General features: G+C 40.5%; 1 protein-coding gene across 1 annotated transcript; it reads right to left on the bottom strand.

The window, feature by feature from the left end:
* Positions 1-4,420: 4,420 nt before the first annotated feature.
* Positions 4,421-8,881, bottom strand: LOC308707797 (uncharacterized protein). Its single transcript, XM_081394460.1, has 11 exons — positions 8,504-8,881; positions 7,877-7,997; positions 7,510-7,735; positions 7,126-7,402; positions 6,807-6,984; positions 6,613-6,689; positions 6,269-6,449; positions 5,799-6,047; positions 5,491-5,662; positions 5,245-5,393; positions 4,421-5,037 (listed from the first exon to the last, which is right to left on the bottom strand). The coding sequence occupies exons 1-11, from the start codon at positions 8,786-8,788 to the stop codon at positions 4,838-4,840; spliced, it is 2,115 nt and encodes a 704-aa protein (XP_081250586.1). The 5' UTR covers positions 8,789-8,881; the 3' UTR covers positions 4,421-4,837.
* Positions 8,882-19,722: the final 10,841 nt, after the last annotated feature.

Below are 19,722 nucleotides of genomic sequence, written 5' to 3'. Positions count from 1 at the left end.
TAACATCTACCAACAGTCCATGTGCACACAAAAAATCAGCGCCGAGGAGGGGAACGGCAACCTTTGCAGTAACAAAGTCCCAACCGAACTGCTGTCCTCCGAAACACAGTTCGACATACCTCGTTCCATATGTGCGGATGGGGCTACCGTTGGCAGCTTCCATAGGGGGGCCATGGCTGTCGGTCACCATGTCCAAACGGGATGCAGGCAGAACGCTCCTTTGTGCTCCCGTGTCGCACAGAAAACGGCGACCAGAGATGCTATCGTGGATGAAAAGCAGCCTGCCTACTCGGCCGACACTCATGGCCACTACTGAGCGCCGGCCCTGGCATTTCCCGAAACACTGAAACTGCATGGTGGACGACATTTGTTGGCCTTGGTTCCAAACTTTGCATGATAGAAACACAATCCTGAGAGCTGTTGGGTGCCAGAAAACTGCTGCCGACGAGAAGTAGTCGCAGCAATGAGTGTGGAGCCGTCATGTGGCACTGAAGAGATATGTGCGGGGGAAAATGCGGCCGCACAATGTCCCTGACTCGCCAGGAAAAATTTATCAGCCTCTTCAGCTAGTTTACGACAGTCAGTGATTGTGGTGTTGGCTAATCCAGCTCTCACTTGGGAAGAAAGCTGACGCAGGAAAAGCTGGATGAAAAGAAAGTCAGGTCTGTGTTCGCCCAAAAGATCCAGCATACGGTCCATGAGCTCGGACGGTTTGCTGTCACCCAGTCCTTGAAGTGAGAAAAGCCTGCTGGCTCTCTCAGTGTCCGACAGTTCAAACGTTTTCAACAGGTGGGTTTTAAGTGCTTTATACTTCTCATTTTCGGGAGGATTTGTAAGAAGGCTAACCACCCTGGATGCTGTTGAATTTCCGAGAGCAGACACAACGTAGTAATATTTAGTCGTATCCGCGGTGATCTCACGCAGCGCGAACTGCGCTTCAGTCTGGGCAAACCATGCAGATGCTGACGATTCCCAGAATTCGGGGAGTTTGAGGGTGACAGCGTTCGCAGTCATGATCGCGTCGTGTCTCTGGATACGTCCAGCAGTCTAATGTCGGGGTCACCAGTGTGGAAATTGCAGTAATTTGCAAGAGACAACTTCTCACTTTGAGCACACGAATGCGTGTGTCGTTTATTTTTCAAGGTAAACAAAACCACAGATGAATGGCGCTGAACCGCGTCCCGCGTCATCACGCCTTCCCAGCATCTTAAAGGGACCGCGATCCCTGAACAGTTATGCAGAAAAACAGTGTACAGAACTACACTTAATAAAAGGTAAATTATGTCTTTCACATTCACTACAGGTTCTTTAATAAAGTTATTTTCCAGCTAAAGTTAGTTTTGATTGATTTGCTTCCGTCGCAACGATCATTTGTTATTAAATTAGGGGCCGCTAAGACAACACCATTCTCTCTACACAGACTTTAAACGCGAACCTGTGATAAACGCTGATGGGCATTGCGCATTTAGAATGGGTTCTATAGTTATGTGCATTTGAATATACGTGCGCAAGTTTGAAATTCCCTACAAGCCAAGCCTAAACAAAGTACTTGTCTTTCCTTATAAATTTTGATTAAGAATTTTATTTTATTTTGTCGCTTCGGGGTAGGAACGCAAAACGAATTTTCCTGACAACGCCTTATCTGTAGAGTGGTAAAGGGATCCTCCATAGGGAGAGACTAGTTGGCACTTCAGCACTGCGTTGTCATCGGGTCCAGGCGAAGGTCCTTCGTCAGATCTGGATACGGCCTGGATCCGGCAGGCTGCAGGAAAACCTCGGGATAAACAAAGACACTAAAATTAGCGTAGATGCCATTCTTCTTATGATGTAACGAGTACATCAGGATTTATGGGAAGTGTTCCCGGTTCCGGCTGACCTAATCTATGCAGCCTAACATTGAATTATAGTGTATTATGTGAATGCTAGGTCAAAGAGATGTGTCTTTAATCTGGCTTTGAACTGACAGAGTGTGTCTGCTTCCCGGACAATGGTAGGAAGACTGTTCCAGAGTTTTGGCGCTAAATAGGAAAAGGATCTACCGCCAGCAGTCGATTTTGATATTCTAGGTATTATTAACTGGCCGGAATTTTGAGATCGCAAATGACGTGAAGAACTATAATGCGTTAAGAGCTCGCTCAAGTACTGCGGAGCTAAACCATTTAGTGCTTTGTAAGTAATCAGCAATATTTTAAAATTGATGCGATGTTTAATAGGGAGCCAGCGCAGTTTTGACAGAACCGGGCTAATATGGTCATACTTCCTGGCTCTGGTAAGAACTCTAGCTGCTGCGTTTTGAACTAGCTGTAGTTTGTTTATTAAGCATGCAGGGCAACCACCCAGTAGAGCATTACAATAATCTAGCCTTGAGGTCATGAACGCATGAACTAACTGTTCTGCATTTGTCAATGAGAGCATATGGCGTAATTTAGATATATTTTTAAGATGGAAAAATGCAGTTTTACAGATACTAGACACGTGACTTTCAAATGAAAGATTGGTATCAAAGAGCACACCCAGGTTCCTAACCGACGACGAAGACTTAACAGAGCAGCCATCAAGTGTTAGACAGTATTCTAGGTTATTACGTGAGGAAGTATTTTGTCCAATAATTAGAATCTCTGTTTTTTCAGAATTAAGTTGTAGGAAATTACTAGTCATTCAATTTTTTATATCAGCGATGCATTCCGTTAACATCACATGAATAAGAGTCAAGGTCCCGAGCTGCACACCAGCCGGTGAACGCTGACCATTTAAGAGCGTGGAGGCGTCTGGTTGACGCCGCTCAAGCCTCGGTGATAGTGTTTAGGACCTTTTCCCGGGAGGTTCCCGGATACCCGTTGAGGGGCCATACATGAGAGGCCATACATGAAATGTAGGCTTGTCTCTGATGTGTAACGTTATCTATGCAGTGTTAGGTACAACTGTCAGGGCTGAAGCACTGACATGAGGTCACGGCAGGAATGTTTCTAGCAGTAGTTGAAGGACACCTAAGAATTTGTTGTAATGTATGTTTATGTCCAGTGCAGTACAAAAATGTTTTATGTTTTAAGAAAACATTCAAGTACATCTATAGTATTGTAACTATATTGATATTCCTGTTCCAGGTGTCTTTGTGGGCAAATGCCTACAGAGGCTGAGAATAAATGCTGCAGGGAGATACCACAGGTACAGTACTTTTCCTAAATTGTATTGCTATTATGCAATCATCTTGTAAAAATCTCAGGGCAGTTACCATATTCATAATTTGTAGGTTTTAAGAAGATTACAGCAGCTGGAAAATCCACTTCAATGTATGGTTGCTCATCCAGGCCTGGAACCTGTTTGTTTAAATCTGTTCTCGCTTCAGAATGCATTAAACATCTACCGAGCAGACTATGGGCCTTTAGGTTTAAGGGGAATGGAGGGGTAAGTTGTGTTTTGATTCATTTCAGTCATAATTTTCTATTGTAACATAAGCAACTGCAGTGCAAAGCATAAAGTTCACTATGGGTAACTGATCAACTGTAATGTAATTTTTAATAACCACATAACATACCATTCAGCATGAAATTCCAAATAATGAATAGACACAAAACTGTTCGGACTAGAGATGCACCGATTGATCGGCTGGTGACCGGAATTGGCCGATTTTCACGTGATCGGCCATAACCGGCGACCGGCCGGTCAGTCTGACAAATGCCGATTTTATGCCGGTCAAATGCACTCGGGCGCCGCATAATTAACATCGCGCAACATCAGCATCAGACGTGCACACGGAGCACATGTAGAAAACCTCGTGAATTACGTCCGTTCAGACCGCAAGCGCGTTTTTTTTTTTCGGCGTGCATTCAATGAGTGCATTCACAACGGAAGCAGGAGCAGAGCGTCGCGAGCAGTGAAGCGCGTGTTTCGGCGCCGAGTCTATTTGCTGCACTGCTCACGCTCAATTAAAGGGAAAGCACACTTTTGATGGACAAAATAGCCTAAATAGGGTTTCACAAAAAAAGTGCCCAAAATGCACAGAATTTGCGTGTTTTAACAAGAACTGGAGTAGGCTATGTCAGAAAAGAAAACAAAGACTAATATTTATAGAAAATGTACCCATTTAAAATTGTTTTATTATTCAGTTTGTACAAGTGATTGCAATAGGCCTGTGTGTGTGTGTGCTTTGAGAAATATCTTTATACTGCAAGGCTATATTTATTTTATTTTGTATTTATATATTATTTTATTGCCATTCCCTGTTTTCATACAGACGTTTCGTTTGCTAAATACATATAGGCTATATAAAATTATTGGATATTGAATGTGAAAAGGAAATGGTTTTTCCACAACACTGCACTTTAGATGTGTGTGAACTATGCAAATTGTAAAATGTTCTATTACAGAAATTATATAAAATAAATATTTGTGTGTGCTGTAAAGTGGTTAGAAAAAATGAAATCGGAATCGGCCAAAATCGGTATCGGCAGGTCAAACTTAATAAAAAAAATCGGAAATCGGAATCGGCCCAGAAAATTGTAATCGGTGCATCTCTAGTTCGGACTAACATTTATTGACCGAAATACTGTTTTACTGAATCCCACAGAGGTAAGTAATAAGTTATTAATAAAAATAAATAAAAATAAAATGCAGTAACAGCAAAAATAATTGTCAAAAAACAAACAGCAATAAATGAAATTATGACATTAAATAACATTAATTTTCACAACAAAAAATGGTTGAATTTTCTCAGCCATTACAGGTTTTTGGCATACAGAAGTTTCGTCAGCTGGTGTTGGGGCATTCTGGGCTGGAGAATCAGGGTTGTGCTGCCCTCCTGTGTGGTGCGACGAATAAGGGCAGAGTTCCCTAATGTTCATGGACAATATGTAGGGTTCAGACCTGCCCTTTGATTAAACCTAGACACATAGCTGTCTATCACTTCCTGTTTGTCTGGTTTGTCAAACTGGGACGTGAGATCCTCAGGTATGGAGATCTTCAAGATATCGTCCATATAAGGGGTTGGGTCCACAACAACGTTCTCAAAGATAAGTTCCAACAGGTTGTCCACGTACCCTGTACAAAAAAAAATAATAATTTGTTGTTATTTTCAGTTTACTCTGAAGTTGTGTTGCTCACTTAGTGTTGTGGCTACGTGGTTTTGTATATAAAATTGTCTATAAGGTGTCTTGTTTTAAAAAACAAAATTTATGTTCAGCTTCTGATATTATGTCTGTACATACAATGACTATTTTGCATTTAAATAAAAGTTGTTACACTCACGGAAGTTTGGTTCTACTTTCACTGGCTTTGCAGAGCATTGTCCTTTCTTGTATTTTGGGAAAACCACCTTAAATAGTGGCTCTCCAGCTGCTGTCGTGGCTTGGGGACGCCCAGCATTCTCATTAAAATGTAGGGCTGCCAGGTAGAGTCTATAGAGAAGAAAAAATGGTTAAACATTACTTAGGTCACACTGACTTGCGTGTTTGAAAATGTGTATACACTCCTTTCCCAATTATATTGAATTACCTGCATAACATTCCCAGGAAAGAAAAGACAACATTCTTTGGCGCAAAGCGCAGAATTACGCTGTGGAACGCCTCCAGTGATGAGGTCTGATGGTGAGGGCTCAGTTTTTCAACATCCTTCAGAATCCTCTTGTTTCTGAGGATCTTCTCTAATCGAGAGAAGGCAGGTGTTCCTGGTGGGAAAGTGGAACTTATTAAACTTTACATTTAAAAACAAGTAAAAAAAAAAAAAAAAAAAAAAACGTACATAATGTAATTTAAGAAAAAAAAACATGAGTTATATTGACACTGCTTATAGGGTAAACACACCTGCTCTCAACCACTTGCTCTTGTCCGTTGTATTGCGTTGCGGATGCAAACACTGTGGGAAAACGGGATCATCATGTGTGTGCATGTCTTGGATATGATTAAGAATTGATGTCCACTTTGCCACTCGCTCTGGCCCTGATGAAGAAGAAGCCGCTGTCCAATACATGTGGTTTTTTATACTGCGATACCACTTCTGCAGTTTTTCACTGTCTTTGTTCTGAGCAATCTTCAGCAGTTTCTTTGATACTCCTAATAATATAAACAAACAAACTTTAATTCAGCCGTGCAGAAAGATAGAGTGTGTTTATTGAACACAATATAATAAAAAGGAAGTTATGGTCAAAGGTATGGTATTGTATCATAATGTTTTGTAATAAAATTTTATTGATCTGTTTAAAAAATAACCAGTCTGTGAGACTATGACAGTCATTAGGCACATAAACAACACACACTCAAACAGGAGCTAATACCTTTTTCAATGTGCCATACATCGTAATACTGTGTGATGTTGGCCTCCCGCAGGTATTTTTGTATTTGAGGGTGCCGGTCTGTAACAATGCTGTCAAAAGTCACACCGTGTGCCCTCAAGAGATCAAGGCTCCTCCTCAGTCCCTCTTTCTCCATGTTGTTGCTCCCTCCAACTTCATTACTCTGATTACAAAATAAAGGGCATACATGACAATTATTGTCAATGCCTGTTATGTTAGCGAATAGCTACACAGTGGAAAATCCCTGTGCCTTTTTTTCCTGTACATTTACTTTGTTACATTGCATATGCATTACATCTTGCATAAGTCTGTAATGTTAGACTCACCTGAACTAGTTGCAGATCAATAATAGTGCTGGTCCTTAGGTCCATCACTGAGTAACTTCCAAACTTGGCTAAATGACCTTTGCGTAGAAAATTAATGTTTACTTTGTAATACATTCGGTATTTATTATTTATTATTATTACTCTGTATGTTCTGCTTTCACAGTAACATGTAAACTGAGACAGTTGTTAAGTACCTGGTGAATCTGCCCTCATGTCTCCGCCCAGGACAATGTTCTGCTGCTGTCTGAGCTGCTGCAACATGCCATCCTGTGCCGTCTTCCAGCTATGTACAATTGCAGGCTGTATGTACCTCCGGGCATGAATTCGAAAGGTGGTGTAGTGGATCATTTTCAGTTTCATTGCCTGGAATATCTAAGGTCAGAAAAGAGGATTCCTTCATTTAGCATGACTTCAGGGACAGTATGTTCATTGATTTATGTTCAGGGTTGATCTTTGTGATATTACTTGCAATAGTAAATTATAGGCTAGACAGTAAAATCCTCACCAACCTACCTGTTTAACTTTGAAGAAAGAGGCACCATTGGCATACACTGCAACAGAAAGCTGGAGGTTCCCTGCAGGAGTGCTTTGTATAATTGGCTGACTATTCCATTTCCTGAAGAAGTCACAGTGTGGGCAGCGTTGTTCCACAGAGAGGAATGTGCCAAATACTTTTCTCTGTACATAGGTAACACGTTGACACACAGGGCACTGCTCAAAGAGCTGCAGCAGGCAGTTTTCATAAACAATGTAAGTCGATGTCTTGTGAACCGGCTTTGAAGACTCAAATCTATTAAAATAATAAAGAGTTACTTAAATCATTTCCAAATGCCACAAAATTTATACAATCGAACTGATTGCAACATTTAAAAAAAAGAAAATAGTCTTGTCACTTACTTCACATCTGTTGGCTCAGTCAAGGTTGTGACAGAGTCAGCTGGATCATATGAGGAATCCATAGGCTCTTCTACATTCATACTTGAGCTGGCTCCAGAAGGGTCCTCGTCTTCCTCCTCTAGCTCCAAGCGAGATCTCTTATTTGGCCTCTTTATTGGTGTTAATGATAGCAGTGGTATTGACTGGCCAACACCAATATCTGGGTATAACATAGTTGTCTGTGTGCCTGTTACATAATAGTTGACATTTTAATACCATGGAGTAATATAAAAAATAAAATATATTTATATAATTAATTAATTAATTAATGACAACACCACAAAAACTGAATATGACTTCACACTATATAAGATCTGGATCAGCAAACCTGTGCTTTTGTAGTGCGGAAGTACAGTTTTCATTGAGAGCTGGGTCTGGGTGCCAACTGTGCACAGTTTCTTTTGGCTGGCCACATGTTGCACCATGTCCAATTCTTCAGATGTGCTTGCCTATACAAAAGCAAATAACGTTAAGTGATCAGATAACATAACTTATTCCGGTGTAATATTGAAAAACATCAATTAGAGTATTTATAGTCTTGAATCATATGCATTTGCAGGATGTAAACAGTATTTTGCAGGTAAGGTTATTGTGTTACCATTCATCTTCATGCAGTTATAACTGTTTTATTTTTTTTATTTATTTTTTTTTTTTTACATTACTTCTTAATCAGTAACAGACACCATTATAAACCATCTACAAAAGTAAGCTTAGTTTAGTGTTACCACGTTAACTTTAACACCTGCGTACACGGTTTGTAACGTTAATAACACAAAAAGTTAACCATAACGCGTTGTTCATTATAAACTATAAACGTGGGATTATGAATTATATTGAGAACGTTGTACATAGAAAACATGCCGTAATGTACCCTGAGTGTAAACAGCCGCATTCATCATGAAGCGTGCAAGCGATATAAATATTAATATAAAGGTTAATAAAACGTTACACTCACTTTTTCTGGAAGTGCAACAGGAACACGAATAGTTGGTACCGATCCTTTTTTCAGGAGCAGCTTCTTAGCAAACCCAGCTTTATACTGACCCTCGTTTATAAAGCAGTCTGGTAAGAAATGATTGGCGCAAACATGAAAGCATTGACGTTGATCGTGGGGAATTTTCCCTTTGAAAACAAAACTCAGCCACTGCGTCCTCAGCGGTTCGGGTTTAGGGACATCATAATGACTGCTGTGTTCCTTTTTACACCCAAGAACAGAACACCACAATCGCTTAGACGCCATTCTGCTCCAGCGTATCAACACACATTTCAGTACAATCAACTTCTAAACGTGCATGTACCATTATATGACCATTGTTGTGGCGCGCTTCGGCACGCGCGACGCAGGAATCGTCCTGATAGGATAGCGCTTCCTCACCGCTTCGCCATAGGTTCGTGCAGTTCCCTCAGCCCAGCCAATCAGCACGCTAGACAGCTCTGCATTGTGCTAGCTGTGTATGGCAAGCCGTTTTAACCTTTTACTGTCTATCCTATGGTTTTAACATTTAATCTTTAAAACCTACTAGTCTCTATTTTCATGCTACTAGTCACCAGAGGTGGAAGTAACGAATTACAACTACTCACGTTTTTTTTGGGTACTTGTACTTTTTTGAGTATATTTTTAAACCTGTAATTTTACTTGTACTCAAGTACATATAAAACTAAGTAATATACTTCGCTACTTGTAAAATCACATTTCGTTACTGAGTACAATTTGAATTGATATTCAAATCTTTGACCGGCATTTCGGTAGCCAATAAAAATATTCGATCGTAAACGGACCAATAAAACCCCTGATATTTGGACTGAATTAAAGCCGCCGCAGTCGCAGCAGGTTTTGAAGAGCATAAGTGAAGTAGGCGAGGAGTTCAGAGTGATTAATGGCTGGACTGAAAGTTTGGAGAAACAACAATCTACATAGTAGTATTGTCAAAATATCTATATTTTGATACATAGGCTATCAATACTGAAATATCTGTCAAATACTCATTTTGGCCTATACACCGATACGATACCAGCTGCGCGTTCTCATTCTCTCATCTCAACGACAGCGAGTTTGACACACCCGGCCGCCTCCTCTCAGCGCGGGATTGCAGGTAGGCCTATTACGCATAATTGTATTAATACCTGCAAGTTTCTATGGCATATTTTAATGGCAAATGTCACGAGTGACGAAATGACGCGAGCTCTCAAATACGAATGAACTGGACTCGGATATTGAGTGTGCGCTCTCGGACTGTGTCATATCATGTGCAATCGCGATTCGCGAATCTCTTCAAGTGGTTCTCACTGCAGACTCAAATGACGTCCAGCTCCAATCTCTCCATGCTCTTGAATTAAAAGTTTTCAAAAGTTATGAAAAATCTAGTCTTTTTTGCAAATTAAATTCAGTTTGAAATCAAGCTTCCTTGTGCTGTGTGTGAGCTATTTCAACAGTTAACGTTACCCTATTGTAAAGACAAATACACTGAGTGAGTAAATATTTAAGTTAGATTATTGTAATGGTTATTGATTAATGTTTAAATATGTAAACAAAAGCCTAAATTAAAATCTCACCATATAAAGTGGACGTGTCTCTTCAGAAGACTTGAATTAAACTTTTCCATTCAAATAGATTACTGTTACAATGATTGTTGTGCTTTTCGATGCTTGAAAATAATGATTGCCTTGACAAAATGGATGGACAAAAATGTAGATATGTGGTAGTTTTCCCGATGGTATTAAAAATTATAGGCTAGGCCTACTGAATACTGACATATTTCTATATTGAAGTTAGAAATTCCAGTATCAATAAGGTAAAAACGTGTTAAAAGTAGCTATTTTCTACATAAATCTATGATTTGGTTAAATATTTATTGGTAATACATTAACTATCGGCAGCTAAAAAGTAACTAGTAACTAGTACTCTGAGTAGTTTTTGAGAAGAGTAATTTGTACTTTTACTTAAGTACTTTTTTGACACCAGTACTTTTACTTGTACAGTAATTGAGTATTATTTCAGCAATGTAACGGTACTTGTACTTGAGTACAAATTTTCAGTACTCTTTCCACCTCTGCTAGTCACTAGCGGCGCCAGGATTTTGATTGTAGGTGGCCCTCCAGAAAACTGGATGGGCCAGTTAAAATAAGCCACACACACACACACACACACACACACACACACACACACACACACACACACACAAACGGGTTCCCCTTCATCTTCGTTTCAGCGCTTTTCTGCGGCACTGAGGACAGCGACTCAGTGTAGGCCTATATTGATTTATTCTATATTATTTAAATAGTTTAATTAAATAAGACACAGACCATAACACAAGTCAGATAACTTTTTTATTTTTATTTAGACAGTTTGTGTCCAATGCACAACAACAATGACATTATAGTAGCAAGTCTTGAATTTGTTAACTCAGTGCATTGTAGGCTACTTACCAATGCACGTTAAAGTACATTAGCCTGAAGGTTTAGGTCACCCAAAAATGAAAAGTCAGTCATCATTGATTTACCCTTAAATTGAAATTGAAATTAAAAAGAAGATATTCTGAAGAATGCTGGTAACTAAACAGTTGAATATGTCAAATGTTTGATAGTAACATTCTTCACAATATTATCTTTTGTGTTCAGCAGAATAAAGAAACTCATACATGTTTCTAACAACATGAGGATGAGTAAATGATGACAGAACTTTCATTTTTGGATGAACTATCCCTTTAAAGCTAAGGTTGAAACCAATTAATACTTAACAACATTAATCAATACATTGACAGAGCAGTATTGTTTTGTTTTTTTAGTCATTAACTATTAAAGTATAAAAGAAACAGTGTCCAGTGGAGGAATGTCACTCAAATGTTGCCATGACATTTGCAAAATGGCCATTTAGCTAAATTTAAACCTCAGTGACTGCACTCTTGCAGAGAAGGTACCTCCAAGATCCATGAAAATCTTCTGAATTAATATACTTCAGTTCTTTTGGATACTCCATATTCAGTGCATTCATGAGTCCGAAACAAGTAAGTGCATGCTGCTGGTAGATCTGTAATGGCCTCTTCCAGTATTAGCTGGCCAGAGTTGGTAGTGATGTTACAGCGGCATCTTCGGCCACAGTAAGGATTCCGATCTCTACATCTTTGGTGCCGTAATCTAAAGGATCAGTATCCTCGGAGAATAATTCATGGGATAGGGGTATTAATGGAAGTGTATAATTAAAAATAATAACAACAACATTATTATTATTGATGTTGTTGTGTAAATAACCTGAATACATGTCAAACATACATAGTTGAAAAAATGACCAAGAAATGAAAATGGTAATTTACCAGACGCATCCTGAGTAAACTTGTAGAGTTTTCATGCTGGAAAAGTGGCAGTCCCTCAAGATCTGTTGTTTTCCGACGTTTGGTAATGTCACTTAGCCTGACTACATCAGACTTCGTACTTACGCTCAATTTCATTTCGCTTCTGTACTCAGTCTGAGACAGCGTCATAGCTTTCCGTTTTCTTCCGGCCTGAAAACAGCCGGGCCAATCAACAAACAGAGGGCGGGCTGAGAGCCGTGACGTAGATGCTGATTGTACCGTGGATGCGTAGATTTACTTCACATAATCTGCAAAAGTCGTTCACAGCCATGTTCACTCCGGTATTTCGCTCGATGGTTTTGTTTTCGCATCATACATGTGTTTACAGTGGAAGTTAGATGCGGCTGAGCATGCGCATAACACACGCCATAACCAAACGTCATGTGATTGGCTTACGGGTAACCAATGATTTTAAACTTAAGACAAGCGCCCCCCGCGAGAAAGAAAACACTTCTCTATTAGCCTATGCCATTCCAGACTCTGTCTACAAAGCAAAGCGAAGTAGCAGAGTTTGGTATTACCAGGCTAAATGTCACTCCCCTAAAAAGAAAGGAATATATATATTAAATCTGCAGATGCACTATGACATTAACTCTTAATAATTTAATATAGGGATCTCTACTGCTTTGGGAGTTAAAGGGACCAGGAGGCTTAACTCAGGGCCCTTAAGGGACCCCCTTTCGAACCACTTCAGTCGGCTGACTTAAAGCCTCTCTTACTTAAGACCGCACTCCTGCTAGCACTAGCTTCGGTCAAGCGATTGGGCGACTTGCAAGCGATCTCTGTGAACGCTTCCTGTCTCGAATTTGGGCCTAACGACTCCAAGGTCGTCTTCAGGCCAAGACATGGTTATGTACCTAAGGTGCTCTCAACCCCGTTCAGAGCTCAGGTCATTTCGCTATCGGCGCTTCCCTCACTGGAAGACGATATAGAATTGAGTCTACTCTGCCCTGTTAGGGCTCTCAGATTTTATCTGGAGTGCTCTGCCTCATTCAGACAGCCAGAACAGCTCTTTGTATGCTTCGGCGGCCGGACCAAAGGGCTTCCGGTCACGAAACAGAGATTATCGAGATGGATAGTGGACGCTATCCCTTTAGCCTATGCCTCAGTGGGCCTGCAATGTCCCATAGGCGTCAGGGCTCATTCCACAAGGGGCATGGCCTCTTCATGGGCTTGGATCAATTGAAGACATTTGTGCGGCGGCCGGCTGGTCTTCGCTGTCCACATCACTGCACTGCAGGCACGAGTGCTTTCTATCTAAGAGGCCTTGGAGCGCCTCGGGCGTGACTGATGTTGGAAGCACAAATTACACCACATCTGTCAGCTGACAGACCAATCACGACAGTGATGCGGGAGTCCCGCCTTCCCTCATAAATATCGGTGTAAGCGGTCCCCACTTCATTCTTCCTCATGTAATTCCAAATCCATATGACTTGGTCCATAACAAAGAGTTTTTTAAAGAATGTACAGATTGCTCTTTTACAAACAGTGGCATCAAAAAAGATTTAAAATCACAAAACTTGTCAACAAAACATACACTGTTTCCCAATTGACACAACTGAATGAAAAACAGACTGATGTCATTATTAAGTCTGGAAAATGAGGCATACATTATTAATCTTTATAAACCTATTTTTTTCTGTGATACTGAAATAATTAGAAAACTATATAGTTACTATTATGGAGAGCACAAACTTTAATTTTTTAATTTTTTAATTTTATTTTTTTTTGCTGGTAGTTCTATATACATAGGCATATTTATATTTTATATTTTTATTTGTACACCCTTGGCAATTTTGTTTTGTAATTGTTGTTCAAGCATTCATAATAATAAAAAAATCAATTAACATTAATTTAACGTTACTGTTTACTGTTGTAAAAAAAAAAAAAAGAACTCTAATATAGTACAAAGCACGTGTCATCTCATCACTTTAACAGAAAAACGAAGGTTTTCTTATTTTTAAAACAGCATTGAAAGTTTTCTATCAGTTTTCACTTTAGTTATTTTCTTTATAAAGGTTTAATCCAAACGCAAGAGGGCAGCATAGCATCACTTACAGCGCTCATTGTTCTCAGCGCTCAAGTCCAAAAAGTCCATTTTGTTTGAAATATTTTTTTTTACAGTAATAGCCTACTCTTAATAATTATACGATTTCAAGATCAAACGCGTGCATATATATATAAAAAAATTAAAAAAAAATAATAAACAAATTATATTGACTCGTATTTAATTGGACTGCAATAGATGGGTTTCCGTTTCGCGAATTACCCATTATCCTCTGCGGCGCGCCGCCATGTTGTGTGTCAAAGCTGTCAGTAAGCCACTGTGCCGCATTAATAGAAAGCCAGTTAATATAAAATGTTTTTGACTCTTTTGTGTTGAGATAACGATGACAAATTCTTCCAAACCTGGCGACAAGGTGAAGGTTATTTACAGGGACACATTAGACGATGTTTGCAAGGCAAGATATGATGAGAAGTTGAGTTATATCGATGGAAAGGATCCTTACACAATGTCGAAAGAGGACTGGTTATGTATTTTATGGTCGCATTTGTGCGAGTGCATGGTCATGTACTACTACTCAGTTAAATTCACGCATGAATTCTCCTGCATTGAACTTGTTTTAGCGCCCACCAAAGTGAATTTTTGTCCCGCCAAAGTCTTATTTGATCGGTGAGTAATGTAGATGAACTGGGCGCATGTTTAACTGAAAGAACGAGCAGAGAGAGAGAGAGAGAGAGCGAGCCGGTCGCGTGCGCGCACTCTCTCTCTCTTCGGAGCCAGGCGAAAGTGTAAACAAGACTTCACCGTCTCCAAACTAAGCGCTGTCTTGCTCTCTCTCCCTCGTGGAAATGTTAGTCTGGAGCCCTGCATTGACGGTTCACATCGCTGTAGCCAGGCGGCTGATATCTGCACAGCCCTTATTATACGATACATTTAGACAGTGTCAAGACAACACCATCTGGGTAAAAAAACAACAACACAATGCTCCGAACTCATTTAGTGTAGGAGAGAGATGGAGAGCAGAGGCACGGAGCGATGTGCTCCAGGTGTAACGTTAGCCTCTGCCTCGACCAGCTGATGTGGCCACAGAGAAAGTGATGAAGGTGGACAATCGTCAGAGTGTGCTTCTGCCCAGCCAACACCTCTCAAGGGCTGTGTCGATAGTAGCCGCCTGGGTACAGCGATTTGACAGCCGATGAGAGCTAGCGCATTTAGCTAGCCCATCTTGGAAATAGATAAAGTGTCACATCTCCAGAGCACAAAACCTCTAAATGTTCACAAGAGCAGCACTGAACATTAATCGTATGATTTTCATGTTCAGAATAATGCCGATTCAGGATATTATCATGCTCCGTAACACAAACGCTTGACCCACTTGACACACAAGATGGCGCCGTAAGGAGTTGCGGGAGAAATGTGACGTCATCGGAAATCTATCTATAGCCTATCTGCAGTATTGTCTGGCAACTAATATATTTAACAAACAAATGACGTTAATTAACGTTATGGCACAAATGCTGTGAACTGAGTTCAAATTTCATGAAGCGAGCATATTTAAAAAATAAAATAAAAAGTTATGAAAACACTTTGATAGGGAAAGGGAGCTGTTTCTCTTCAGCTGCAGCTCGGGAAGTGTGTCAATGCGGTCCGTCATGTGTAGGGGTGCTGCTGCTGCTGTTCTTCTTTAAATATCTCTCTATCGCCTGAGACTCTCGCTTACGGCCATACCACCCTGAACACGCCTGATCTCGTCCGATCTCGGAAGCTAAGCAGGGTCGGGCCTGGTTAGTACTTGGATGGGAGACCGCCTGGGAATACCAGGTGCTGTAAGCTTTTGCTTCATCTTCACTACTCAGATAATTCACTTCACCAACGCTTTTTCCTTTATCCTTTCAAATTAGATTTATTTTCTTACATTTTGCTTTCTCTCTGGCTTTTGTCTATATTAGTGTGGCAAAGGGAAAGCACAAATCAGCCTCGTCATTCTTCTTTTCTCCTCCAGGAGGCGATCGAGTTTCTTGCTTTCTCTCTCAGCAACACTAAGCGCTACACTTTCTTTTGGAAGTAAATAGATGAAATATAGATTTTTTTCAGTAAGTGTTTTATTTTAATTGTTTTTATATTAAAAGCACTTATATATAGAATTAGTTTCAACTCACAAACCACCAGTTCCCCAACATTTTGAAAACCTGTGAAAAAAATCTTACAGGAAATGGCTAATATGAGCTAATATTACCCATGATTACGTCATTAAATTCAGGGCCAGTTCTAGCCATTTGGCAAAATGTCTGTTGGAGGCCCCCCTTCCACACCCTCCACCCCCTCCACCTTTTAGAATTCACGAGTTCACACTTACACATCAAATTAAAGAGTAAAGATTATGCGACAGGGGCGGGTGTTGTGAGGTTTTCGCGTGCAGCCGTGTACGAGCGCAAATCCTCACAACACCCGCCCCTGTCGATGATTGGTTGGAACACTATTTATTTTGGTTTTGAGTGATGGTGATATCAACTGTTTTTGTGTGCAGATCTCAGAGCCTAGGCTACCTAGAGAGACGCGTTTTTTTGACAGCATGCTTATGGGGCGGGCAGCTAGCGGATCGTTAGGCAATATTAGATGAATGTGATCATTTATGTTTGGGCCTGAAATCGCAGATACCACCTTTAAACACACCAAAAAAAAAAATCTGAAAAGTCATCTGGACCAGTACTTATTATTCTTATTCCATGGCCACCTACAGAGACAGAGATTCTGCTTTTTTTTTAAGCAAACTCATCAATAACTACTTCATAAGAAATCTGCTGTGCGAGTTCTCTGTTAATGCTGATTAAAGCAAGTCCACTAAGTCGTTCCTGAGTCATTGTGGAGCGCAGGTAATTTTTTACAAGCTTCAGTTTTGAGAAGCTTCTCTCAGCAGCTGCTACAGTTACTGGCAGGTTTAACTGCAATTCTGAGTGCAATCCAGAGGTTTGGAAATATCTCCTGCAGTTTCTTCTGGTGAAGAAATTTCAGAAGCTCCAGTGCTGTGTTATTTGATGGTAATGGTGGAAGGTTGAGGATCTCTTCAGCCATTTCAATTCCAGAGATATCTGCATGCCCTTCCTTGCTGAGTGCCTTCTCAGTGTCTTTACAGTGTTTCTTCACTGTAACTATTGACATGGTTGCAACATCATTAAAATTCAAAAGGATACCAAAAGTGTCCCTAACATTTTCCATGGTCTGAAATCTCTCCTCAAGAGAATGAAGTGCTACATCCACAACTGTGTTAAAAAGTTGCAGTTGCTTGTGCTGCAGCAAAGCCAGATGCCCTATACTGTGAGAGTGCTGCTTTGGTGGACCTGATTACCAGGTTTGAAGCAACATCCAGTTGCATAGAGGATGACTGGAAAAGCTTATTGACCTGGGGTGCGTTTCCCGAAAGCATCGTTGGCCAACTATGGTCGCAAGTTCCGTCGTTACCAATAGAGTTCAATGGGCATTGCGATGAACTTGCGACCATAGTTGGCTAACGATGCTTTCGGGAAACGCACCCCTGGTTGACAAGTGTCAGAATGTCACACAACAGAACAAATCAAAAAGCGATAAGACCCCAATTCTTCAGCAAGAGCTTGGGCCTCCACTTTAGAAACAGGGTCAGACAAACTCTGCCGTACTTCTACAAGCGCTTCCCTGATTTGGGCAACCTGGAACCGGACAGCCTGAACACTTTGCAATCTGCTCTCCCACCTTGTGTCACTCCATGATTTAAGAGTGAGGTCCACATATTTTTTTTTTTTCAAAATAGACCATCTCTGAGTGGATCCTAAAAAAAAGGTGAATAGTTTCTGCAGATGTCCAAAGAATCCAGTAGCATCCTTTGAAGCTCTTGCAGCATCTGCTAGAACCAGGTTTAACGTGTGTGCCCCGCATGAGACAAACAGGCCTCTTGGGTTCTTTTCAAGCAGCCTGGCTTGTACACCTTGCTTCTTGCCCTTCATATTCGAACCATTGTCATATGACTGACCTCGACAATCCATGAAGTCAATCTGAAGGTCCTTCAGCCTGTTTAGGAATACCGAAGACAGATTCTTGCCAGTTGTCTCTTCCACAACCAAGAATCCCAGAAAATATTATTTTATTTCTGGCTCTGGCTGTAGTTCCACAATACGTAGAATGATAGACATCTGCTCCAGGTGGCTAATGTCTGGTGTACAATCAAGGATGATAGGAAAGTACTTTGAAGTGTGGATTTTTGCAACAATTTCTTTGGTCAGTTGACTACTCACCAGATTCAGTAACTAATTTTGTATGTCTTTCCCCAAGTAGTGTGTGTGTGTGTGTACTTCCATCTTTGATTTTAGCCAAGTGCTCCTGTATGACTGGATCAAACTTTGCCAGGAGCTCCTTTAAAAAATGACCATTATCAGAAACATTGAGTTTGTCTGTGGATCCCCTCAATCCAAGATTCCTCTCAGCAAGAGACTGTATAATTGTTAACAGTCTTGTGAGAACATTCCGCCACCTCTGTCTGTCTTCCTCCAAAAGGGTCATCTGTCTCTGGTCTATGGTTTGACCTGTTTTAGACCACAATTCTAATTCTCTCCACTTCTGCATGGTGCTTATATGCTCAGAACTGTACTCATGACTGCACAGGATGGTGTGGATGTTCTTCCAGTCTTTTAATCCTCCTTTAATGAGTTTAATTACTTGGGTAGAGAAAAGTTTGCAGCTGTAGCAAAATACTGCATCATTCACTTCTTAATATGACAACCATGATCGTTTGACTCTTTCACCATAACACAAACTGTGTGAAAAGGCTCGTCCATCTGATTTTTTTGGAAAAACATAACTTTCTCTGACTTGAAATGGTCCTCTTCTCACTGCCTCTGCTCTGTAACTTTGCGCAACTGTGTCAGGGCTGGATCAACAGGTTTAGCTTTGAGTACTGTGCTTCCTATTTTACTTTTTGTTGATGTTCCAGGTCTGGCATTGCCTCCTCCAGACTCAATGCCTTCTAGTCCCTCACTACTATTGCATTCAACCTCATGGCTCCTCTCTGGCCCTTCACTTTCTTTGCTGACTCGATGATCTACCTCAGAAAAAACACTCTCTGGCCCTACACTATTTTTGCCCTGTAGTTGGTCTTCCTCAAAATCACTCTCTTGCTCCTGTCTCTCTTTGCCCTGTAGTTGGTCTTCCTCAAAATCACTCTCTTGCTCCTGTCTCTCTTTGTCCTGTAGTTGGTCTTCCTCAAAATCACTCTCTTGCTCCTGTTTCTCTTTGCCCTGTAGTTGGTCTTCCTCAAAATCACTCTCTTGCTCCTGTCTCTCTTTGCCCTGTAGTTGGTCTTCCTCAAAATCACTCTCTTGCTCCTGTCTCTCTTTGTCCTGTAGTTGGTCTTCCTCAAAATCACTCTCTTGCTCCTGTTTCTCTTTGCCCTGTAGTTGGTCTTCCTCAAAATCACTCTCTTGCTCCTGTTTCTCTTTGCCCTGTAGTTGGTCTTCCTCAAAATCACTCTCTTGCTCCTGTTTTTCTTTGCCCTGTTGTTCTTCTGACTCACCGCTGGTTTTTAGTAACCTCATCAGTGATCCTACAACAGGTGATGTTTAAAACAAATAATGTCAATAGATAGGCTACATTTGTTTTTCTACACTGTAATATATATATTTTTTTTTCCACCTCATTGCTTAATGTTCATTTAATGACACTTTTTATTTTATCAGTCAGGATTTTTATTTTTTTTTTGCAGTAATTTGTTCAGTAATTTATTTATAGTAACACACTAACCCCTTATTTGGGATAATGAACAGTTTTGTTTTTGGTAGACTAAATATGTCATAT

The sequence above is a fragment of the Scardinius erythrophthalmus genome (assembly GCF_964197995.2).
Source record: "Scardinius erythrophthalmus genome assembly, chromosome: 19".
Taxonomy (NCBI): domain Eukaryota; kingdom Metazoa; phylum Chordata; class Actinopteri; order Cypriniformes; family Leuciscidae; genus Scardinius; species Scardinius erythrophthalmus.
The sequence above is the reverse complement of the archived record's forward strand: the minus strand, read 5'-3'. Positions and strand labels throughout refer to the sequence as shown.

Excerpts from the sequence above, each read along its gene's own strand:
- LOC308707797 (XM_081394460.1), bottom strand. The coding sequence starts at position 8,788 with ATGGCGTCTAAGCGATTGTGGTGTTCTGTTCTTGGGTGTAAAAAGGAA. Across the intron at positions 7,998-8,503 it reads CTGTTGCACTTCCAGAAAAA|GCAAGCACATCTGAAGAATT; the intron begins GTGAGTGTAACG and ends GCTTTTGTATAG. Across the intron at positions 6,690-6,806 it reads CATGAGGGCAGATTCACCAG|GTCATTTAGCCAAGTTTGGA; the intron begins GTACTTAACAAC and ends TTCTACGCAAAG.